This window comes from Artemia franciscana, chromosome 7 (assembly GCF_032884065.1).
Source record: "Artemia franciscana chromosome 7, ASM3288406v1, whole genome shotgun sequence".
In the NCBI taxonomy this organism is placed as follows: Eukaryota; Metazoa; Arthropoda; class Branchiopoda; order Anostraca; family Artemiidae; genus Artemia; species Artemia franciscana.
The window spans coordinates 29,670,883-29,697,193 of NC_088869.1; the positions used below are offsets into that span (position 1 = coordinate 29,670,883).

At 35.6% G+C, this 26,311-nt stretch overlaps 1 protein-coding gene across 4 annotated transcripts; it reads left to right on the forward strand.

Moving 5' to 3' along the window:
- The first annotated feature begins 665 nt into the window (after positions 1-665).
- LOC136029133 (DNA repair protein XRCC4-like) lies at positions 666-24,652 on the forward strand. 4 transcript variants are annotated; one of them, XM_065707217.1, is made up of 6 exons: positions 758-914; positions 7,125-7,433; positions 11,358-11,564; positions 13,434-13,548; positions 21,025-21,174; positions 24,436-24,652. In XM_065707217.1, the coding sequence occupies exons 2-6, from the start codon at positions 7,293-7,295 to the stop codon at positions 24,561-24,563; spliced, it is 741 nt and encodes a 246-aa protein (XP_065563289.1). In that variant the 5' UTR covers positions 758-914; positions 7,125-7,292; the 3' UTR covers positions 24,564-24,652. The 4 variants fall into 4 exon arrangements, with proteins under 4 accessions (XP_065563291.1, XP_065563289.1, XP_065563292.1 ...); XM_065707218.1 differs by having other exon boundaries at positions 907-1,045; XM_065707219.1 differs by lacking the exons at positions 758-914; positions 7,125-7,433 and adding an exon at positions 666-755.
- Positions 24,653-26,311: the final 1,659 nt, after the last annotated feature.

The window sequence follows — 26,311 nt, forward strand, 5'->3', positions numbered from 1 at the left end:
CATTTGTCTTCAAATTCTTCACAATTTTTGCCCACTCCCTAATTGAAGCTCTCTCAAATTAGAACTTACCATGTTCTCCTCGATTATCTTCGAAGAGCAGGTCACTTTTCACTGTGTCTCTGTGGGAAGGGTCTTTCTTGATTCTATTTCCAACACTAGAAAAATTTACCACATTCGTCAGCAATCTGATGTTTATCAGCGACTGTAACACCCTTGATAGTGGTACCATTTTTGACGCGGCAAGAGCATAAGTATTGAAAGATAGGTAGTTAAAACGCAGTTCTAGTAAAAACAAGTAGTAAAAACGAAGTACACTCCATTCCTGAATTCCCCATTTCAACCAAGGGAGGATTCAGTGTGGTATTACAGATTAAAATTTGGATACCTCTTGCTGAATTTTCTGTGATTCTGATGGAATCTAAATCGTTCAACACTATGTAGGTGGTGTTCAACATTAGTAGAAACCCCCCAACATATTTTTTTGCGTGTTTGGTACCGGCACCACTAACCACAAAGATTATGTTAAGCTGCCGGAAAATGAGTGTTCCAAAAACATTTGATTCCATCATTACTTTATAACTCTATCACTAACACTAAGAGACCAATATAATTTGATGATTCAGATCATGAAAAAGACAATGGAACATTGTTAGAATTCTACAGTGCAGAAAAGAGCGAGAATGAGCAGCAAGCGCCATACTATACTGGTACCAGTCGGCCTATTAGCCATAAACTGCTGGAAACAGGTAGCTCAGGTACTCCCGCTTCCGACATTTGTGTTTTTAGATATTGTTTTATGAAGACAATGATCAATGGCAGACCATTTCTGCTGCAGGAATCCTGCAACCCACTGCTGAAGAAAAAGAGGGACTGAAGATGCTATTCTGAAACCAAAGGGGTGAAATGACTTCACGGTAGTCCATATTTCCTCATACAAATTCTTGAACAGCTCTAGCACATTTTAATTTCCAAATTTTATGATCTTTATTAGATTAATCCCCCTAGTTGTGCCTGTGAAAATGCATCCTCCTTCCAATCATCCCAGGTAGCCTATAGCCCCATCATTCAGCCACTCAAGTAGAGTAAGATACCATGTGCTCAAATAGCTGATTGCTAGGCTACTTCAAAAGTTAAATCTCTGTCATTGTACTAAGAAAGCAGATTTTTTTACCATTGGATTCTTCAAAATCTTCTTAATAAGTATAAGATTAGCTTGATTAATTTAACCATATGCATCATTCAAAATTTAAGTGCAGTGATTGACAACTGTAGACCTAATCCTGGACACAAGATCATAGCCTAGTGTTAGAACAGAAAAATCCAATTGCAAACAGATTGAGTCTTGGATCAGCTAGACTGAATCTAGCCTAAAAGAAGTGTGCTAAACAGAATAATTACATTTAAATGTAATATAAATATAGACAGTTAAAGATTTTTCTTTCTTAATTCAAATGATGAAAGATCATGAGTTTTCCAAAATTGTACTCTCTCTGGTTGGCTATAAGCCTAAAATTGGGGCTCTTGAGATGGTAGTGTGTTAAGAAAAATATGCAGGGAAACAATAGTTAACATGTTTTGAAGTCACTTCCACTATACAGTAGAATTCTAGTTAATTGACTTCTTGCTATCTCAGAAAGGGTTTAGGTTAGGAAAATGAAACTTTCAGGGATGAATCTACAGTCTAAAGTATGTCCCAGGAAGGTATTTTGAAGCAACTATCTCAACTCCTTCTCCCTCTAGAGGGTCCTGACCTTTGATGACCTTTAAAAATATGCATGTTATAAAAGTGAAACATTGTAAAATAGATCTTCTGCTTAATTGAAGTAAAACAAAATTGTTTTCAGCTTCACAGCTTTGCTCAATTCCATTTTATAAGGTTTTAAAGATATGCAATTACATTTCCTAAATTTTGAAAAAAAAACATTGATATTACTCAAATTTCTGTTCAGATAACAAGAGATTGCATTTTCAGAGTTAAAGGCAGAGAACAAGCAACTAGTAACTGAAAATTAGGGTAAAATGTTGTTTTGTCAAAATTTCAATAGGTATAGACCTATCATGTAGGCAAATTTCAGGACCCTCTAGAGGGAGAAGGAGTGGAGGTGGGTACTTTAAAATACCTTCCCCAGACATACTTTAGCCTGTAGACCCATCCCTGAAAGATTTATTTTCCTAACCTTAACCTTTTCCAAGATAGCAAGAAGTCAGTTAGCTAGAATTTTACCAGAATGGGTATTTTAAGGCATCACTTTAGGAATATTTTAGTTCTTTCAAAGCAAGTTTTGAATAGAGATTAAGGGATTAGTGATAAAACTGAGCAGATTAATTAAGATTCAAAAAGAGAGTATAACTTTTTTTCTTGAGGGGGATACAGCCCATTTAGCTCCCTCCCCCCTGTGGGTGTGCATGTGCATTGAAAATATATAATTTGGGCTATATATTTGTAGAGGGTTGAGTGTAATGGAAGCCCCTTCAAAATGTATTTGCTGCAATTTTTTGGTTCCATTACAACTGAACCACTGTGCAGCTAATCTACTGTTCAACTGAACCATCATGCAACCAAACCACCATGTAGCTGAATCCCCTGTGCAACTAAACCCTTATGCAACTCAATCCCATGCAATTCAACCACTTCACAACTTGACCACCATGCATTTGAACCATCATTCAACTGAATCACCTTGCAACTCAACCACCATTCTTATATTGGGTGAAACATAATTTAGAATCTTTATATGTCCAACCTTTTTGGAATTGTTTGCTTTTTAAAATCATGATACAAATGACTGTCAAGATGATTAATACAAAAAGCTATGTTTTGCTGTCACAAAAACAAAGAAAATTGGATGTAGAAAACTCATAAAGCCAAATTTATTTCTCCTTCTTTGTGTTGTTTAATGGGGATTCCCTTTTCCGTGTCACTGTCTACAGGTCTAGGCATTTACCCCTCCCTCCACCCATGGTAATCTATCCCCCAAAAAATAACCCCTTGCAAACAGAATATTGTTTTGAAATTTTATTTGAGCTATGTTTTTTGGTTTATTTTAATTAAGAAGTGCTAAGGATAGTGGAAAAGAGCAATTTATGCACAAGTCTTGCCCTCCTCCTCCTTAAAATTTTTTCTTTTCATGGAAATTCTCCAGACCCCCTCCCTCCCCCTATCAGAAAACTCCCACATGAAAAATGTTCAAATGTTTCCCAATAAACAGATATTATCTGTAAGCAATAGACCATTTACAAAACAAGGCACTTAAAACTTCTGCAATACAGTTATCTGTTTGTTTTGTAGCTAGGGAGAGAGGAAGATACCTCAAAGGACAAAGTTTAATGCCAAAACATTTCTGCTCTAATTGAGCCTTCAAGAGACAAGAGGAGGTAAAGGTAGAAATTTTTTTATAATCCCCATGCAAATTTAGTCCTCTTTTATAAGCTGAAAGTGACTGGAGACTAACCAACCACAAGGGGTTTTTCAGGGGGGGTACTAGATTTTCCACAGGTAGGTATTTTCTGTGAGGTGGTATTTCCTGGGGTTATTCTCCACAGGGGGTCTTTTTCATGGGAAAGGATGGCATAAACACAAACTCAAACACCAAAAACAAGACGAACAATAGGAAATTTCCCAAGACAGCAGTAAACAAATTAGAACACCTTTGGTCCTTAGTTTTATCGATTATGAGCAAGCTTTCGATTCTGTTGATAGAACAGCGTTAACAAAGGTCTTATCGTTATATGGTATACCAGAAAAATACATTAAAGTGATTTGTGCTATGTACGAGAATAATACTGCTGCGGTTAAGGTAGGAAATGAGGTTAGCAACTGGTTTTGTATTAAATCAGGAGTTAAGCAGGGTTGTGTTCTATCCCCCTTTATATGGATCATTTTGATGGACTTCGTCTTAAGGAGCACAGGAAAGGCAATTGGAGACCATGGAATCAAATGGGGAGGAAGAACGCTTCTGGACTTAGATTATGCTGATGATTTAAGCATATTAGATGAAAGTGTGAGCAAAATGAATGAATTTTTAGAGGTTTTACGAGTTCAGGGTGCTAAAATAGGCTTAAAAATTAATGTTAAGAAGACTAAGTCACTAAGGTTAGGAATAAGTGAAGATGAACAGGTGACCTTAGGTAACGAAAAGATTGATCAGGTTGGGAGCTTCAGTTACCTTGGTAGTATTATTAGTAAAGATTGTGGGAGCAGTGAAGATGTTAAAAGTAGGATAGCTAAAGCTCAGGGTGTTTTTTCACAGTTAAAAAAAGTTTGGAAGAATAGAAAGATAAGCCTACAAACCAAGATTAGAATATTGGAAGCTACAGTGATGACAGTGGTCAAATATGGCTCTGAAGCATGGACACTCCAAAAAGCAGATGAAAATTTACTAGATGTTTTCCAGAGAAATTGCCTACGGATTGTTCTGGGTACCCGGCTGACTGACCGTATTTCAAACAGTAGGTTGTACAAAAAGTGTGGTTCAATCCCGCTTTCTGGGGCTATAATGAAAGAAAGGTTGAGATGGCTAGGCCACGTTCTACAGATGAAGGATGACAGATTACCGAAGATTGTCCTTTTTGGCCAACCGTCTGGGGCTACACGGAAAGCAGGTCGTCCTTGTCTGGGTTGGGAGGATGTCATAAATAAGGATTTAAAGGAAATGGGAACTTCCTGGGAGGGTGTAAAGAGGGAGGCTTTAAATAGATTAGGTTGGAGGAGGAGCGTGCGTAGCTGTGTTGGCCTCAGGCGGCTTGGTGCTGCAGTGAGTTATTAGTAGTAGTAGTAGTAGTAGTATTTCCAAGGGCTTTCCTCAGCAATATAAAAATATATAAGAAGAAAAAACTTACAACAGGATCAAAACAATAAAAGTAAAATGAAATTTTTTTTAAAATAGTCCCAGCATCCTTACCTCAATGAAGTTCAACCAGAATCTTCAGCAAAGTTTAGGGTCCTGGTTGAACTTTGCTGAGGTAAGGATGCTGGGACTGTTTTGAAAAATTTTCAATCAAAGAAAATCAACTTTTCAACCATTTCAGGATGTCAGAAATCAATGAACATGGAGGGGGAGTCTCATTCAATTGGAAATCAAAAGTTTCACTGTACTTTTTAAGAATTAAAAGTGATCAGTGGGCTTCCAGTCCACCCTCTTTTTCCCCCAAATACATCAAATCTAAATTTTGAGATGATAATTTCATTTAAAAAAGTTCAGATGTTAAATAACTATTCCTCCAAGGTTCTCAACCCTCAGTACCAGGTGCAAGTGATGTAAGTTATAAAGTTGCCTATTCTCAACATATAATGTTTTCTTTATCAAAAAATTGGGCATGTTTGATCCTAGAAATATAAAAAAAAACATAGAGTCAAAAACTAAACTTTAAAGAAATGTCAAGAAGAATTTCAAACCCAATCAAAAAACATTTTTTCCTTTATTAGTTGTGAAAAAGAAATACCAGTAATATCTAGAATGAATGATGGAATCAGCTTTCACATTCTTTGGAAAATGTTCAGGAGCCTCCTCAACTAAATCAAAAGGCACTATGTGCACCCAGTTTTACAAAAAGCCATATCTGCAATGAGTTGAGAATAGGTGTGGGTATAAGCCTGAAAGTATGTAGTTTAATCATTCAAGGCATGTTGAAAAAAAGGCTGGAGTGCAACAGTCCCCCTCCCATGTCCTTTTTTGCTACAATCTCCTCAAAGACATATGGCAAAAATTTTTTTTATCTAGATTCAAAAAGTTTGAGTATTTTCAACACAGAGGTTTATTACTCAATGTCCAGAAAGGTCTGATTCATCTGAAAAAAAGAGAAATAAAACTGTTTTAAGAGTTAGTGATATTGAATCTTTTTTTTTCAAAAATAAAACAGCTTTTTTCTTATGAATGATCTTTTCAGGTGTTTATTTCATGATTTTAGAAAAACAAACAGTTCCATCAAGATTGAACATGTAAAGATTCTAACTTGTGTTTTACCCAATAATATTACCCTATAGTTTCTGGATACTAAAAAACTGTTATCAGTGGTTCAGTTACACAAGGGTTTAGTTGCATGGTGGGTCAGTTACATGCAGTTTTGTTGAATGAGATTAAGTTGCATAGGGTTTCAGTTGCATGGTGGTTAAGTTACAGGGGTTCAGTTACATGCATACCAAGTTTTCTGCATATTGTGAACTAAGAATTGTGGTAAATTTGTAGTTGGCTATATAATTTAGCCAGGATGAAAGTGAAAATATTATTTGATGTCTTTTTTTATGCTCTTTCATAATTCAATAATTGCTTCTGGGGCTAATTGAATCTTGAACCCTGGAAGGGGCCCCAAAGGTATTTCATTTTTGTAACCACTTTTCAACCTAGTTTATTCCGTTTCAGTTTGTATTTTTGTAGTAATGCTGTTATGCTAACATCAACAAAGAACCTACATTGTTCATTAATCTAGAATCTATCAAAAGTATTCAAAATATGTTTTTTTTTGTGACAATCTGTTTCTTAGTAGCAAAAGAAATATGAGTAGCGAAAACCAATGGATATCAAAGGTGCTTTATAAGATTGGCCAGTGAATATTACTGGCTATTCACAAACAACAAATGAAAAAGCTAAGTTATTAAAAAATTGATCATGCTTCCTTTAATTTGCCCCCAACCATGCATTGCACTCCCAACCAAAGATATCAAATCAGGAGATTGGTACCTGCATAATGCTGGCCATTAATCACCTTGTGAAAAAAAGAAATACATTATCATAAGCAACTATGAGTATAACCAAGTGTTAATAACTGGCCTTAGTCATTATTTTGATTTTTTGTTTTTTTGAAGAAGCTGTTCATTTCTTTGTGTGATTGATAATAACATAAACATAACAACAATAGCATGCTGGCAGACACAGGATTCATCTTACAACTAGCAACTGCAATTTAAGGCAATAAAGAAAAAGGTCAAAATCAGAAGTCTTGAGTGTAATGATTTGAATTTGGTGCCAAAAACGACTAAACACAAACACCTTCTACTAGTAGGCAGGATTTGATTTTTTAAGTCTATCTAGTTCTTGTTTGTCCCATGAATAACAGTTTTGCAGCTTTCTGCTTATTGTTACTACTGGAAATAAACAAGAGAAAACTAAGCTGGCTTTGCTTTCCAGCTTGTGAAATAAAACATTATCCTGTGGCTTGAGTATTATGCTAGAATAACTTTTTGGATTACTTCACCCAGCTTCCCATTGTGCAACATGCTCATGGCATCAGTTATGCTGCAACTGTAGATAGGATTGGTTTTATTGCCAGAAAAGAGAGATACCAGTAAAAGAAAAATGCAGATAGAAAATTCAACATGTCTTTTCCATGTGGACAATGAAAAATTTTGTGGATCATTGTCTGAAGACAAACACAAAGGGTTCAATATCCATGTGATGAGTATACCTTGTCAAAAGAAAACATCATGGAGTGGAAAGGTGAGTTGTACTAGGGTAGATTTCTTATGCTTAAGCTGTGGGCTTACAGTAAGTATGAGTAAAATTCTACATCATAGGCTTTTGCCAAATACAGTATGTAACGAAAAGAGAAATTATCAATGCAACAGCACAAACACATTAAAAAAAAAGAGATATAAGGAGAAAGGGAAAACTGTTTTCCTAAATTAATGATTAATATAGACCAGCACTTGAATGAGGCCTTAACCCTACTCATCCATACAACCACATAGGTCAAACAGCATAGCCATACACAATCAGCCATAAAGAATAATCCATGGACAGGCAGTCATGTATAAGTGTAAGTCATGTATAAGTAATAAGTATAAGTCGTCATCTACCAAACAATAAAAACAGTAAAGACAAATAATTCAGAGGCAACAACCCAACACGAGGGCTCATCAGGAGAATACACTTGCCTATAGGGTTTAGGGAAGACCAGGTAAAATGGACACCCCATTTCCATGCATTCCGGGAGACTCAGGCTTTAAATACATTGTAAGCAAAAATAGGTAACATTATTGATAATGGCAGATGGTTCACGGCTTTTCCTGCTTGGATTATACAATCATTTCTAAGAGTCAAAGATGTGAATTTTCAAAGGCAAGACAAATTTCTTGGTTTTTATCTCATTAGAATTGACAGCAAGTAGTATTTATTCATTGGAAGTTTATCAGCAAGGCTCAAGAGAGTGCTTCTTAGGATGTGAAAGGCACAAATACAATTTGAAATATAACTATATGGATTGGACATGCTTAAAGTTTTTTTGGTGATTAACTTGAAGCTATCACAAACACCAGTGACCTGGTTTCTATAGAAAGGAACGTCCACGATGCCCTGGTTTTTGCAAAATCTACTCGAAAAGGGGCACCAAGAAAGGAATTCTAGTCCTTTATAGCAAGCCTGATAAAACCTATGCAAGGAAATATCCTTAAATGAACTCAAGAGTAAGGAACCAGAGGTATTCATAGCCAGTAAACACATTAACCCCGAGAAGCTAGCAAGTTGCAGCATTGACTTAGCCTAAAGCAATCCTATATTCTGGCCTATCAGTATACAAAATTGAATCAGATTGCAGATAGCTGGGAAAATAACAAAAGGGATTGGTTTGCTTCATTCATGAAGAGAAACCTTGAGGTGTTTTATCTGTGCTCCTCTATCTGCAAATATTGCTTTGGCAACAGGATTCAACCAAACCATAGTCTGTGAGCGTTTTGGCAACTATTCACCTTATGACTGTGCTGAGACATAAGAAAATGTCAACTTTATAAGGTGTTGAGCAGCCATTTAACTGACATCACCCAAGATGGACAAACTCAGAATGGTATAAAGGAGTTGCAGTTTTCCTCCTGGAGGAAAATCAAAGCAAGATACTTTATTTGGAACGTGGGCTATTCATGAGGATGGATCAGATTTGTACAATTGACAGAGGCAAAATTAAAATATACATTGAGCCTCCATCCCTTAATGGATGCTCTGTGATAAGAAAAACAGCTTTCTTTTTCAGTCGAACTTGTTCCAATTTGACATCAAACAGTTAATCAAAATGCCCTACTAGGTCTGTAGCTGAATATTGCCTAGGTTGTTAGTGCATGCCTAATTTTTATTCATGTTAAAAAAAATTTAATATACATCAAACAAATCAAATACTAAGTCATCTACTCTTCTAGTTTTAACTTTAACAGTCCACGATATAATGAAAACCTATGTCCAAATTACCTTTGTCTGTTATTTTCTAGTGTTGTAAGTATGTGGACACTTTTTAGTAGCTTCTCATAGATCACTTCCAACAGAAATTTGGTAAGGGACACAAGTTTGTCATCTATTACTCAAACACAGACCACATGATAAGTTTGAATGTGTAATAACAAGTCCAACAAAAAGTTATTTGCAATTTTGTAAAGTGATCACTACTTCCTGGTCTCCACTATAGATTGAAATCTGGGACAAATAATTGAAATCCCATAGTCAAATGAAATTAAATGCAAGCAGAAATTCAGGAATAATTTTCTTTTGCCTGCTTTAAGGTAGTATAAACCTGTATTCTACGTAATAATATAAGTCTTAGAAATAGTGAAGGAGCAGTGATTAGCTGAACTAGGCTCTAGCTGTCATTATGACATGTGATGCATAGTCAATTATTCAATCTTCAAACATATAACTATGAAAAGCTTTTTTTGCCTGGACAGCATGGATTCTGGCCTGAGACAACATCATCGACCTCAATTAGACAGATGAGGTAACCCTGCTATATCCCAGACCTCTAGTCCAGAAGATGTAGCCCTGTTCACAGACTAGTCATAAATACACTCAAAATTGACACAGCCAAAATTAATACATGACGAACTGAACTAGAATCTAAGGAATTTTCCTTGATTTAGTAGAAATCAATAGAGTTGAGAACTTTCAGCATAGAGATATAGACGTCAATTCTTTTTGACACCTAAATCTGCTTTTATGAAGCAGTGGTCTGATTAATGCAGTCATGTACTTCAGTACTTCACCACTGTTGCTGAAGTACTTAGTCTTTGATAATGGATTCCTATAAAGATAAATGTGTGGCTCATTTGCCAAAGACCCAAATAAAATCGAAAAAAAAAGTCATCCAAGTATCTAGGGCATTAAAATAAGACATTTTTGCCATCTGGACTCAATGTAGGTCTATTTTTAAGTGAAAGCTGCGATTTTCTAGAATTTTTTTTATTGCTTCAAAACTATAGATTTTTAGGGTCTTATTGCATTTTCGTCAGTATTGCAATGTCAAATTGTGAAAATTAATAAGCAAGACTATTTTTTTTTAATTTGATGATAGTTTTCATCCATAAAAATTCAAACATTTACAATTTGTTGATTCCCAAAGACAACTACACCTTCAAAAGAAAGCTGAAACTTTGTAATTTGTTTGGTCCCAAAAATACCTGCTAGCTTTGAGAAATGATACAAATTTGGTTGAGATTCTTACTGAAAACCTGAGAAGACTCCAATATAGACCTTGCCAAGGCCTTTAGCTTGAGAGAAACAGACTTGGAAAACAAGTGAAGCTTGGTAAAACCTTTTTGTTTGTATAATTATATACCTCTCTTTACTAGAAAATGCAAAGCCTTACAATTGAGCATGAGGGAGGATAGGAGGCTAACAGGCTTCAACAGTCCTGGCTTTGACTATAAGATAGATGTACTGGGGAGGGGGGGGGGTTAATCCCGTATGTGTGGACACACTCCCGAGCCAGACTATTTACTCCATATCAAAAATACGGAAAAGTCTCACTTTTAGAATATTCGTAGAAAGGGAGTTGTAAGAAAGTTGAATTGTGGACCTTCAAGAAACTTTCCAAAGAAAGTGACGTTTTGTGGCGTATTGATAGTTTTGGAATTTACCCTCTTACTTTTCTTGCATTTTGCTTTCAGAAAGATTTCCCTAGTTTCTACAAAACACAAATACGTATATTGTCAGTTCAGAAACAAAGGCTTTTGTCAAAAATACCCAAAGAACAAATTTCTAGGAAATTTGAACATGCTTATTTTTCAATTTCCCAACCCTCCGGGAAAAATCAAAAAAGAGGAAAGATTTGAAGTTCAATATGTTATAATGACCATAGTTTACATTTTCATGATTTACAAGAGAATGAAAACAAGGTTGTCAAAGTTATTCACAATTTGTGTTTACTGTAGAGTATGTTAAAGTAATTAGGGAAAAATTACATTATTAGACGGCTTTGATAATTTTCAATCAGACCTGCTGTAGAACTAATTGGAACGCATCAATTCACTTTCGTGAAAGGGTTAGACATGTCTGCTGATTTTTGACGCAATGTTATTGTGAATTATGTTTAGACATGTGGTGAACTGTTTGTTGCATATAACAATTTTTGCTAAGGAAATGGTTGATCATTGCCAAATTTTTTAGGTTCCATTTTCTACATTATCCAAGTTTGCCAGCCAGTGTCATATGGCAATTGATGAATACAAGGCTGTTTTGATACAAGCTTTTACAGAAGGCCAAAATCATGATTTTGAATTTGATTTCAAACAAAATACCCACGAACTGATTTTGAAAAAGGATATAGGGAACCAGGATATAAAAATGAAGTTTGGGAGATTTCAACTGGAAAAAGTGAGTTGCATTCCACATTATTTGCAATAGAGAGTGTATAAGCGATAAGCCGAAAGAGGGCTAGTTTTCTAAAATTCGATTAATTAAAAAACACTTTTTCTAATGGAAATACAGAGAAAAGTTTGAACTTGAAACGAATAAAAAAATATTTCTATGCAGTTTATACAACAAACATCTAAAAACTATCTCAGATAATGTGACTCAGGATTTTTCCATATATTTGTAGAATTCCGAAAAACTAGCGCTTTAATGAAAACACAGAATCCACCCCAAAAACAGGATGCCCATTTAGCAGTAGAATAGTCCTTGACCCCACTTGCAGAAAACAAAAAACTTATAAACCAATAAAATTCCAATAGCATTTTAACAGTCATGATATTGGTAACTTTCAGCATAGGCTTTAAATTCCGTAAAATACTGAAGCTAGCTCCGTTTTCAGGAAAGGACTAGTTGTTCAAAATTTTTTTTTTTGATTAATTTTCTCATTTTAGTTCTCTAAAAATATATAATAAATCATACAAGAAGACCTCTCTTTAAACGTAGTGGTGAAATTTATAAAGTTAATATGAGTTTTTGTTAAAATAGGACATAACATATGCAGAGTATGTTCAACTTTCCCACGAAGTATGTTCAACTTTATCGCATAAATAAGAGTCCCCAGGCGTATACTATTATCGATATCTTTGAAAAATCATTGGCAAAAATTCCCAAATAATCTATGAAATATCGCCCTTGAATATCGTTATATCTTCATGCAACATAGAAGGCTTACTAACTTAGTGTTTAATATTAGGAAGACTTGTGCAAAAAGCACCGATCAAATTTATACTAACGTTTCAGAATTTCTTGCACAGATTTCATCAAAACCGTGTCGTCCAGTTTTTCCAAAAGATATCTAATTTTGCTATTTAGGGCTAAGACATAAGTTGTTTATTTGACACATATACATGGGGTGAGAGTGCTTTGTGAAAGGAGACAACTGCGGGCATAATTGAGAAAAAATTATTTCAGTCCCCGAACGTAAGCTATCTGTCTCTCGTTTAAAGAGTGACTTTCAGGCCAACTTTCATCCACCTTTTAAAGAAAAAATTAGAGCCGTACGAATGAAACTCTGGGATGAGCTCATTATCAATTACGGAATACCTCTGAAAGTCCCATTCACCTAGCTCAATTGCTTTCTTTAAAATAAAAAGAAGGTTGTCCGGGAATCGATTTGTTTGCTGCTAGACACCTACAAATGGATTTATTTTAACTAAGTAATGTTTTTATTCATTTTGCCTGAGGGAAAAATTTTTCAGACACCCATTAAATTGTATGAAGAAAATACTACAATCACCATAAGCTTGGGAGCTATATAAAATGACGAGATGAAATAGCTCATCAGAAGCATTTTTTATTTGGGAGGGGGACAAGGGCCACGGATTCTCTTGGGGGGGGGGAGATTGAAACTTATAAAACGCCCATTTTTAAGTATTATTTCGCTTTTTTGGAGCATTATGTCGAAGATTTATTTTAGGGGAATGTGGTGTGGCGTCTCAGTCCAAATGGCGTCATAGAGTGCAAGAAAATACTTGTTGGCAAAAATTTCTGATTCTATTTCTCTAATATTTTTCTTCTAAAGTGCTTTTTTTGTTTTGTTTTTTTTCTTCGATCTTTAGAATGAAAAGCTTAAAAATATGATTAAATAAGGAATCAGTTCTCCTTGGTCATTATTGCTTTTACCCACCATTGTGCACAAGCAATTCCTAATCTTTCAATCCAATGTATTGCGTAAGTTGCGCCAGTAAAATAAATTCAGAGTTAAGCCAAGGATTTACTTACTTTGTATGCTTTTTTGTTTTATTTTTATTTAAATTTTATTCTTTTTAGCAATTATCTTGTGCTGTCATTCAGGATTTCTTATTAGATACACTAGCTCATAATCAAGCTGAAAGCAAGAAGCAGATCTGTGAGCTAAAAGAAGCTGAGAAGCAGCTCAAATTAGGTAGTATATATTTTTTTAATACGATACGTTGTTACAGCTAAGATACTTGTTTGTGTGGATTATTTTGAATAACTCCCCCCCCCCCCCAAAAAAAAAAAAGGCTCTGGGAGAACATCGTCTTAAATAGAAATTCTATAAGTCAATATTAGACAAACAAATAAATTATAATAGCTATATAATATATAATAGCTTAAAATGCATGTTTACAACTTTTTCATGCCAACTGTTGGCATTTTTATCATTTTTCATTTTTGCTATTAACAGGTATTACTTCTAATTGTGACTTTAAAGTCAATGTTTTCGCTGTTTTTCTCTCGATATTTTTGGGAGCCTTACAATTTTGAATAAGCCTTTTTGCACTCAATAAGCCCAGGGCCTCAGTTTATTTTAGAATCTTGTGCTCGCGTGCTTTGTTTACTTTAAATTTAAAAATATGGCCTATTTTTACCATCCCCCCCCCCCTAGAAAAGAAGCCTAAGCTGTGACTGTATATCCGTTCCTAAAAGTTTAAATATATTCTATGCTTTATCTAAAGTGACGTCATAAATATCGCAACATATTCAATAGAAGAAAGTTGTATCCAATTAATTTCATATTAAAAAAAACTGTAGGTCAATTTCTACAAAAAAAAAAAAAAAAAAACAAGGAACCATTTTCAATGACGATAAAACATATCTACAGCAAAAATGCCTTCCAAAGAATAAGAGAATACAAATTTCTTTAGCTACTACGATTTCCCTTGCGCTAATTGGATTAGAAACATCTCCCAAACGATTCTTCCAGACGCCAGAACCACTCTACCAAACTGGGAAGTTGGTATATATTAGTTAACAATAACTTTATTGTTTTTGTTTTGTGATCTGTTGTTGCAGCCATGTCACTTTCGAACCTCATACAGGGTTCTAGAGCTTTCAATTTTCTGTCGATTGAGACCCCTTCAAATTCTCTACGACCATTGGTTCTATTTGACATGGGTAAAAAGGAGCTTGGGGGACAACTTACTCTTTACTAAGTCACCGCTATTACACTAAATCTGATGATATGAATGATGATGTTAGGAACATACACTTTGATTTCGCCATCTGTACTTGATTTTTGCTTTTGAGATGTTATATCCTCTTATAATTTTCTTTAGAAATCATATATCCACGAAAAATGTGTGTAGTACAGTTTTAAAAGCTTACTTCTACCTGTTTCTGGTCACGAGTCCTTAAAAAATAGCATTAATGACAAGCACATAACACAATTACTTTTTATGGCACTTGGTATTAACCAAGTGACATTTAGCGATCGCCAATTCTGTCGGTCTGTCCCGGTTTTGCTACTTTAGGCACTTCCAGGTAAGCTAGGACGATGGAATTTGGCAGGCGTATCAGGGACCGGAACAGATTAAATTAGAAATAGTCGTTTTACCGATTTGACCATCTGGGGAGGAGTCGGGGGCCAGTTAATTCGGAAAAAGTAGAAAAAATGACGTATTTTTAAGTTACGAACGGGTGATGGGATCTTAATGAAATTTGATGTTTGGAAGGATATCGTTTCTCAGAGCTTTTATTTTAAATCCCGGCCAGGTCCGGTGACATTGGGGGAGTTGGAGGGGGGGACCTAAAATCTTGGAAAACGCTTAGAGTAGAGGGATCGGGATGAAACTTGGTGGGAAAATAAGCGGAAGTCCTAGATACGTGTTTGACATAACCAGAACGGATATGCTCTGTTTTGGGGCATTGGGGGGGGGTGTTTAATTCTGAAAAATTAGAAAAAATGAGGTATTTTTAACTTACGAAGGTGTGATCGGATCTTAATGAAATTTCATATTTAAAAGGACCTCGTAACTCAGATCTCTTACTTTAAATCCCAACTGGATCCAGAGTCATTAAAGAGGACATCTTGGAAAACACTTAAAGCGGAGAGATCAGGATAAAACTTGGTGGGAAGAATAACAACAAGTCCAAGATACGTGACTGACATAATCAGAACGGATCCGCTCTGGATCCGGTGGCATATGGGGGAGTTGGGGGGGACCTAAAATCTTGGAAAACGCTTAGAGTGGAGGGATCGGGATGAAACTTGGTGGGAAAAATAAGCAGAAGTCCTAGATACGTGATTGGCATAGCTGGAACGGATCCGCTCTATTTGAGGGAGTTGGGGGGAGGGTTAATTCTGAAAAATTAAAAAAAATGAGGTATTTTTAACTTACGAAGGAGTGATCGTATTTTAATGAAATTTCATATTTAGAAGGATCTCGTAACTCAGATTTCTCATTTTAAATCCTGACCGGATCCAGTGTCGTGGGGGGGGAGTGGAAATCTTGGAAAACACTTAAAGCGGAGAGATTAGAATGAAACTTGTTGGGAGGAATAAAAACATGTCCAAGATACGTGACTTACATAACCGGACTGGATCCGCCCTCTTTGGTGGAGTTGGGGGAAGGGGGAGGGAGTAATTCGGAAAAATTAGAAAAAAATGAGGTATTTGTAACTTACAAACGGGTGATCAGATTTTAATGAAATTTGATATTTAGAAGGAACTCATGTTTCGGAGCTCTTATTTCAAATCCCGACCAGATCTGTTGACATTGGGGGGAGTTAGAGGGGGAAATTGGAAATCTTGGAAAACGCTTAGAGAAATCAGAATGAAACTTGGTGGGTAGAATAAACAAATGTCATAGATACGTGATTGACGCAACCGTACTGGATCAACTCTCTTTGGGGGAGTTAGGGGGTGGGGCGCAGTACTTTGGCGCTTCTGGACGTGCTAGGACGATGGAAATTGATAGGCGTGTCCGAGGGCTGCACAAATTGACTTGATAAAGTCATTTTCCCCGACTAGACCATCTGGGGGGCTGAAGGGAGAGGAAAAAGTGGGAAAAACGTGGTATTTATAGCTTACGAGTCGATGATCGGATCTTGAGGAATTTTGATATTTAGAAGGATCTCGTGACTCAGAGCTCTTATTTTAAATCCCGACCGGCATTAAGCCTCCGATTTTCCTTTTAAATCAATCTATTGATTCTTAGAATTATGCTAGAGCTCATACCATATGAGCTCTTGGCTCTTCGCTCGTCCGGCCTCGTCACAAGCGCCATATAAGCGCTTAGCTCTTGTTGTTATTGACATGCGTCTTTTTGGAAACGGGTTCAATTGCTGACGCAGCTGTGCTCAGTTTTTTTTTTCAACATCTACGTTTCGCTGGTTGATAGCAAAAATGGCCGTAACCAACACCTCTAGCCAAAATTAATATATTAAAACTATGTAACGTGATTTTTACGAGCTTTCTATTGGTGCAGTTCGTTTGGTCTTACAATACCATTCGGCTGATCAAATCAACAGTATATAACAATATCAAAACAGTATCAAATCAACAGTATCATAAGTGTATTTTGCCCCTTGAATGAAAGCGAAATTTGTCGTAACTAACTGGACGATTAACCTGAGGACATCTTTCGTAACTGTATGCTGCCGTCAGACAATTTTGTTGTTTTTGCCTAATTTCTTACCCCCTTTGATGTTTACTACGTGATGTGGCCTGGAATAGTTGCAGGTCATAGAGCGGACGAACTAGCAAGCGATGTTGTCTTGGTGGGTGAAAGAATTCTGTCAACCTATCCCGAAGTTTTTGAGATCATCACTTGGGGGTATTCATGTGTGCCGAAGAACAGAAATCCAATTATGAGCTCCGTTATGCAAGACATACTTCGTAAGTACCCTAGGCTGTTGAAAAAAGTAGCAATGGAACACTGAGCCAGGCTACTCCAGAATACAGGAAGTGGATACAATCTGTAATTTTATTGAAAGAAGTCTCAAGCATTCCGAAGTATATACTGGACTTGGTGAAGTAACTCCAAAAAGCTAGCAAAGAGCATACGTAAATCATTATCCGAATAAACAGTGTGCGGAATTTTCCAGTAGACCTCTAAGAGCTATAAGTACGCTAAATTTACATAAACTACACTTTGCACAAGGTCACTCTAAAATGATATGTTATGCGTCATTTTCTGACAAGTCAGTCACTGAAATAATCATTGCAATGAAAGCTAAATCTAAAGCAAGGTAGTATATTTATGTCACAGAAGTGGTTGGGTTTCTTGTGATTTCAAAGCTGTTGGATCGCAAACCTGTTATTTCCTACTAAAAAAATAAAACAAAAATGCGCAGTTAGTCTATAGGCTCATATCTCCTCTGAATACGACATACTGCAAGTGTATCTTTGCTAGCATCAGTCAAGACAACGACCGCCCCACTCACTGTAGCACAGATTGTATGCCTTGAAGAAGAAGCTCTAACCCCCCCCCCCCTCCACACGCACACACGCATACAAAATATGAAAACGGGGAAAGACAATCAGTTAAGGCCAAATTTGTTACCTTGCTTTGTTCTTTTAGCCATGTAATTGAAATTTTTGAAATCGTTTTGTATTAGCTTTGAGTGTTCAAAATAGTTCGGTTTAAGTATTCAAAATAGTGTGAAAAGTCAGAAAGGCCTAGACAGATTCCTAGAATAAATGTTTCGTCTCTCCAGAAAGCCTTGGTGACACATTCTCATAACTGAGTGAAAAAAAGAACCCATGGTCTGTCCTGCACTTTTGTAATAACCGCCTTAGCTGCAGAAAGGACAGACAAAAATCTCATATTCAATTTCCAACTGACCTTTTGAACTTAAATTTCTCGCAACAGGACCCAAATTTGACCTACAGATCTCCCCGACTAGCGGCTTTAAACTGGTGTTCAGTTCATTTTTCTATCTACGTTACATTCAGCTTCACAAAATATCGAATTTGTAATTGTGTTTTCCTCGAAATTTGAAAAAGTGAAGATACAAACTTTTTGCTGTCAACCAGCGATTTGTTCAAGGCCTAAACTATTAGGCAGTTAAGAAATTATAATAGTGAGCTGTTAGTTTCACATTATTGGCAGACGTCAACAAGTAAGTACTGAAAGTTCGAAAAATAAGTATCATAATCGTGGCCACCGAGATGTTTATTTTTAGAAAAACGGTGATAATTACTTTAATAAACACGACTCTATTTGATTAGAATGTTTTGGCAAAATAACTTAAAAAAATAAAATAATAATAACTATGCAATGACTACTTTGGTGGTCCAATGGGTTTGACCTTAGTAATACCTTGGTAATACAGGACCCAGAGATCGGACGTTACTGTGGCAACACCTCCAAGGCTGTTGCAGTGACCTTAGTAGTCAAGATGCGTCGTTAATATGATTACTTCACTAACTATGCAATGAGACTGGAACTAAAAGGAGGTTGGAGACTAAAATAATAGAAAGGAATGAAGAACTTTGAACTAGTAAGAACAAAAACATAATAGTGTGAAAGATAACATCGTAACTTATTTCAAATGTACTTGAAATAAAAAAAATAGTTGCAAGTGCCAGAGGCGATTATATAGGAAAGATGAAGTGAAAATAAACAGCTAATCCTGTTAAAAATATAGGATATTTGAAACATGCTTGTAATTAAGAAGAAAGCAGAAGGGGACAGCGATACTCTAGACAAAAAGGGGATGGACAAGAAAAATTGAACCATCTATTTGAAAGAAATTCATTTATAGTGAATGTTTCAATTGGTGAAAGTAAATATGGTTTTGGAATATTAAAATTTGTTGGTAATGATATAAAAAAGTTTTTTTTTTGTTAGTAAATAGGAAAAATGGTTTCAGAGTTCAGTTTACACTAAGAGCTATTCATCATTCTCGAAGGAGAGCAATATGGGTCTGTCTGATATGGATCATCATAACAGCTTTTAGGAAGAGATATTCAAGTTTCAGTAGCAATATTTGTGTTTGTCTTTTATGCACTGACAACATACATACATTGAACATATGCTGTACAAAAAATACTGTCTGAGTGTTTGATAAAATAGGAGGATTGTATTTTAGATGTGCAAGATAGTCATAGTCATTGAAGAATCGACAGACTTTTGAAAAAAATGTAAAAGCCCGTTTAAACGCTAAGAAAAATAATCGCGACTTTCTGGTTAAGATACATGTCCATGTCCTACTATCGCTTTATATTTCTTTAATGACACCCTTCATTCCTGGTTTGAGTGGTAAGCATGCTTGGCAGAAGAGTCCATGTAACCATCCAAATTCTGATATGTGACTTCTTCTCTGTAATTCGGATGTTCTTGCTATAATCCGTTATCTCTGAGGCTTTTTGAATCCCACCTTTGCATTTGAACCAACCGTAAATAAACTATTCTCTATGTGTCTGACTTCCATAGCTCATACAAAGAATCCCTTAACAGCATCGAATAATTATATAAAGTAAATAATAGTTTTAAACGAAGATGAAGAACAATGTTAAATCTGAAAAAAATTAGATTAGCTTAATATAAAAGGCATGATATCTCCTCTACCCAACCTCACTATCTACCCTGAACTTGTAGTTTTTGTTTATAAAAAAAGAACATATATTTTCAAGAGTGGGCTATTCCATCTCAATACCTCGAGATAAAAGGCGATCAGTTAACTGGATTCTCTTTAATGTACAGTGTTGTAATACCGAAAATAATCATAATTTTTTCAATGAAAACATTTTAAACGGTTACACGGTAGGTAAGTAAAAAAACAGTAATTAGTAACTGCCTATTTTTTGCCATCCAATGAGCTTTCAGTAAAGCTCAAGTTAAGCTTAACAAACCGAGAGTGGGATCAAGATGGCAGAAGCCATACCCGTATCTAGGTTAAATATCGGTCTTTAGTTTTATGTGAAAAAACTTGTTTTACTGTTTACTTGGTTAGTGTCCATTTTGATTTGTCTGTAATTAATAAATTTTAGACTGTACTATAATGCGTTTTAAAATTGGAACTTACAATCCCTTGGAATATCCGTGTAAAATGGTATATCTTTGAAGGGCTATTCGATGCGTTAAACCAAGCAGTATCTTGGTTAATCCCATGCAAACTAGGATTGTCGCTTGTTTGACAAAAGTGGCAGTTGACAGTTTTCCTAAATCAAATAAGCGCTAGCCAAAAAAGAGTTCTACCTTTTTTTCTATTATCTATGACCACTCGTTTGTCACAAACCTCTCTGAAAAAAAGTCATCACTAAAGAATAAACTAAGTCGAGCGGCATTGAAATGCCAGCTGGAATTGTAGGTTATAAGATTTCAATTTTTTAAAGGGGTTCTGTATCCCTTGAGAAAAATATTATTCTCGGAGGATCTTCAGTACATCCCCTTCCCTTTGTGTGTCTACAAATGAATATAATCGGGATAATTTAAATTTAATAAATCAAGAAAAGTAATTTAGAGCAACACCTAATACGATGGATACATCCGTGGTGACTCACAAAACGAAAGGGTGTGTCTTGTTTTTCCTAGAAGTTAATTATTGTGTTTATAGTTACCCTCTAGGATGAACTGATATTTATCATCTGGTAACATATGTAGACGCATATTTGTGTTGTAGGTGAACACTGTCAATATTGTTTTTGATATTTACATTATCCTTCTTTTAGAAAATGAGCGTCTTGTCAAACTGCTTGAGGAAACATTGAATATTAAAGAAAAGATGGAATCAGAATTGTATGCAAAATTTATTGCTATTCTCAATGAGAAGAAAAAGAAGATCAGAGAGCTAAGCAAAGGGGTACCACCTAAGCAAGCTGGTAGGTTTTGTTTATTCTTTTATTTTTCTGAATTTGTTTATACACTCAATATTTGTACGAACCGTAAAGGATTGCACATTAAATAACCTAGTATTTTTAGTTTATAAAGAGGAAGTATAAAAGTATAAAGAAATATTAAAACAGCAAAAGCACATCAAAAACTAAAATGTTGAATAATATCGTAGAATATCACGTTATCTGACTTAATTCATTGATCGCCTGTTAGGCTAATATTATACATTTGCTTTTGTTGCCTATTCTCAATGACCCTTTATTTCGAATGTTTCAATCTAATATTGTGGATTACCGCATCTTTATTTTGAGTAGAATAACTTGCTTGGTTTTTAAGCTAATATGTGAAAGAAGTGCCATTTTAAGTCTTGATTATGGTTAACATAATGATATTTGCCTATTAAAGGGCAACCAACAGTGGCTCCCGTCTTCTCTTCCTGAATTTTTACACTGTAGAATGGGAAGATAGTTGAGGAATGACTCATTCTAAGTGTAAATTCTGAGCTATTTTCTGAAATGTTCTTTTTAGGGGCCAAAACCAATTGTTGGCAACCTTACATCCCTTACACGTTCAAAGAAATTCCAGGCACCCCCCCCCCAGTCCCATGTTGCACTGAATCAAAGTTTAAAGTCATTTAAATTTGAATGATCGTTACATCCAACAATAGCCTTCTGGGCTGTTCACATAATGGTAAGGCGTGAATTATGCAATTAGCCCATATCAAACCCAGGTTTCGTGGATATGTTCGAATTGAGCATTAAAGATCGTAAAGTTTGACGTAATCATAGTCATGCTGAAATTTTCAGTGGATATGATTGAAGGGCTCAAAATTCACTGAACCTCTCCAATTCGTCATTTCCTGATGCTGATTCACAAAAGTATTTTGTCTTTTTACTTCTGTTCATTCAGGGTCCTTTGGAACCCTCTGAATTAGTTCTTTACGCTCTGTTTCCGACCCCTTTCAGCGGTTCCTGCACACATTTCTGATGTCCTTTGCTCCTCAGGGCAAAGCCCTCGAATTTACCCATCTCAAATCCACTTTGGACAGCAGGGGGTATTTTCTGTCAACGAAACCCTTTCGCCAACGATTTCTACGCTCTAACTCATATTTTGCCTGTATAAAAACGAGGCATCCTCAGCGAAAAAGAAACTAGGATTAAAAAACTAAAATACACTAAAAACCACCAATATTAAACTAAAATTGTCGCAACAGATCCGCATAGATCACTGTCACTAATAGAGTTACTTCGACGAGAACACCAAAGCAACTGATAAAAATATATATAATTAAGTCAATTATTCTATTGCGAATAATTCTATTGTTTGCTATTATTGATGCAGTTCCCCTTAGTCTTATATTTAATCTCATGCCTAGGTGATTTTGTAAAATCTTAATACCCCTGTTAACAACTGTCTCATTTTTCAGAAGAATACAAATAAGTGTTCCTCTGTCCGTGTACCTTTGCCCCTCTCCCCTCACCTCTAAATTTGAACATTTAGATATTGTGTACCTCTTTCGAATCATGACTTTCAGGAGACATATAAAGAAATCGTCCTGCATTTTTGAATGTTTTTTAAGTACGTAGTTCAAAAGCACTGTTTAGAGACAACAAAAGCTAGTAATTGAAAATTACTAATTGAATATTAGATTTTATAATTGGATTTTAATCCAATTATATAATTTTTATATAATTTTATGATTTTTATAATTGGATTTGGATAAATTAGATTTTATAATACTAAATTGAAAATTAGATTTAGACTAATTGGAAATTAGATTACTAATTGAAAATTAGTAATTGAAAATTACTGAGATTATTGATTACAAATTTAGGGGTAGAATTAGACTCTACTGAAGCTAGACGTATGCAGGGATTTTAATCTTTGTGATTAGACGGCCTGATCAGGCCTATTCCTTCTGTCTTTACCCTCTAACACAGATTCCCTCCCCACTCCATCCCCCGATTCGCACATATAGGCAAGGTCTACCTCTTTTAACTCCCTGAATGGTTCTAATTGAATATCCTATTTTTGATAGAAGATTCTTAAATTGACAATTTGAAAAAAAAGACGGCCAACAAAATCCTAAACTAATGCATCCCAAATGATGTAAAAATCCTTAATATCGCAGTTTCCAGGGGTCGTACATTGCTCCCTAAAGTCACAGTGGTCCTTAAAAAGTCCTTATAGTCCTTATTTTCACTCTATCAGCTAGTCAATACATTACCATAGACATTACCTCTTTTATTTGCAGTATTTCATTGCCATTTAATAGGTTCGATGCTCCCCCCTGTCATCTTTTTTTCATGGCGTGAAGTAAGTTGTTAGATGGCAGTTTCTCTCGATTCAGAAATTTGAAATGTATTGTCAATGTATTCTTGAATGTGCTGATGTCCTGTGGTGGTGCAGTGGGTTTGATCTTAGCTTGGTAATACGGGACCCAGAGATCGAATCATGCTGCAGAAATGCTGCAGGGCCGACGCAGGGACATTTTATTTTAGGAAAGGCCTCTTTAGGTGTGCATATTGGTATTTGGAATAAAATGTTACAGAGCAGGTTATTATTGTATTGAAAAATCAATTTGTGTAGGTTAGAGTACATTCATTTCAAGTTCCACTAACTTGCTGTAGTCCTCTCAGCCCAGTCAGCACCGCTGGTCTGGACCTTAAGGATCTGATACTGTCATAATTACTTACTAATTTGGTATTTAAGAATTTCTGACGTTATTGATTTAAAGGCTGTTGGTGCAATGTGTGATGCTAATACTGCAATGTAAAAGTCCAAAAATCAAAGCTACTATCCCCGTGAATAATACTGCCAAGCTTCTACTGTTGTTATTAATTGGGAAATTATTAGGTGGGAAGATAAAATTTGAGTTTCTTAGAAAAGAGGTTGCGAAAAAATGAACTCGAAGAGTTTCTGGTGTGAGAGTTGCACTGAAATTCGATGCTATGATGATTAAGTCGCTTGGAGGATAAAGGGGTGATATTAGGTACCGGAAAGCTAAGATGACTATCTTTATCTCTATCTAGGGAGTAGTATCAACAAGGGAAGCAGATGTAATAAGAGACGCAGATGCAATTAACATAGAACTATAGAATCGCCAAGGTGCAGGGTCTTGACCGGCGAAGTAAGGCCTTTCATTAGAGAAGTTTTGCCTTAGTAGTTCAATTACCAAAAACTGGGCAACGCTCCGCACCCATCTTTAACTATCATTGGCTTTTATTGAATTTTAATTGTCTTTATAGCTAATAAAGAAGCTCCAAGTTCTTCCAGACAGATTGAGAAAGATGAAGATGCTGACGAATATGATGAAGAAACAGATTATGAAACAGATGAAGAAAGTGCTGTAGGGAAGAAACGAAAATATGAATGAATGCTTCAATCAAGTAACATAAGTTTCAATTGCGTTTCTTGTTTTATGTATTTTGCTGGATCTCAAATAATTATGTCATATTTAGTATATTTTATTGTACATACTCTCGAAAAAATTAAGGAAATTGACATTTTGTTAAAATGTCAAAAAATAGTATTATTATATAAAATGGAAAAGGGTAATAAATGTTTAACTGAATAATTATCTGGTATTATCAAAGGACCGAACGAATTGAAACGTATAAGTTTTTATCAAACTAATGCTTTTCTCTTGCAAATGACTTAAATTTTGTTTAGAAATAAAGCTCTGTTTACTTTTCACTTCACTGTTTCCCTCCTGTTTGAAGGGCCAGATAGAAGGATTGAATTGAAGCGATTTTTGAACATACCTTTGCTATGTTGAACTCCTGAGGACTACATTTTGTGAAGTTAGTGAAATATGCAATATGTCAATCGAACTAATTAAATTGTTAGTGCATGTGGATTGCACAAAGTGTGCAAAGGAAGTGTTGCAACTCATTTCTGATTGCTCATGGTAGGTTATCTAGACGAGTTAGACTTTTGGCTACTTGATTGTGCTCTAATTGCTAGTCAATCTATGAAGTAGAATGATTCGTTGTTGTCCAGGAAAAAGTCATGACTTCAAGAGGGCTTGACTGAAGTGTGTCTAATCTTGTGGAATGGAACAGAGAGTGGTGGCAAAGAGAAACCTGTTCATGGAAACAATATTGTAAGAAAAAAACATCAAGGGTGGTTTTTGCGGGTTGATATAATCTTTTTGGAGATGAAAGCCAGGTCGTAGGACTCACGCATCAAAATTAATGTTATATGTATCCACTCTTTTATCGAAAATCGTGATAATATGTTTTTAATCTACTACTGTTGCCAAACAATGCTATCTAATTGCAACGCTATGTCTTTTTCCTCTCATGCCCGTTTCAGGGGAAGACTCACAGAAGAACAGGTGGATTCACTTGGCACGCACCCTCACACTGGAGCTCTGGTCGTCAAGCAGTTTCTACCTTCATTTGTGGTGTGTTTCTGATTAACAAAAAAAATAAATGGTGCATTAAAATATTTACAGAAAATGAATTTTTTTTTTAATGCCGACTGTTTTTTTTTTTTTTTTTTTTTTTTTTTTTTTTTTTACCATTATGTGGAGCTTGAAAAACTAGAAAATCAGTGTTCCAGCTTTGTTTCCGATTACAATGACGCAAAATGTATGCTCTAATGACCTATTTATTTAGAACTTATTGGATAAAGCAAGATTCTACTTTACTAGTTTTCAGTTAAGGTTTTTCTAAATAATGAATAAACATCGACTATTAAGCAAAACGATTTAAAATTAGTTTTGACGTTGAACATTTAAATCTGCTTAATTTGCATAAGGGAATAGGAGAGGGGTGACTAGAGATCCTTAGCCAGACAGAGGATAGGAATGTGATCCGCCAGCTTTCGGCTCTCTTGTTAGGGTGGTAAGCTTAGGTAAGATTGGATAAGCAGGTTCATAAGGGCTATAACCAAGTGGCAAAGTGGGGCTCGAGGTTCAAATTCCTCCTCCCCTTAAATGACGAAAAACGAGAAACATATGACTGCTCGAGTCTCTACTGCCAAATAAATCTGAAAAGATATTTCTCATAGTTTACCTCACTCCCCCCCCCCCGCCCCAGACTCGTCGTTTACAAATTATTTAGCAATTAATTTGATGTTTCTAGATTTAATAGTTTTTTTTTATTGAACGTAGTCAGA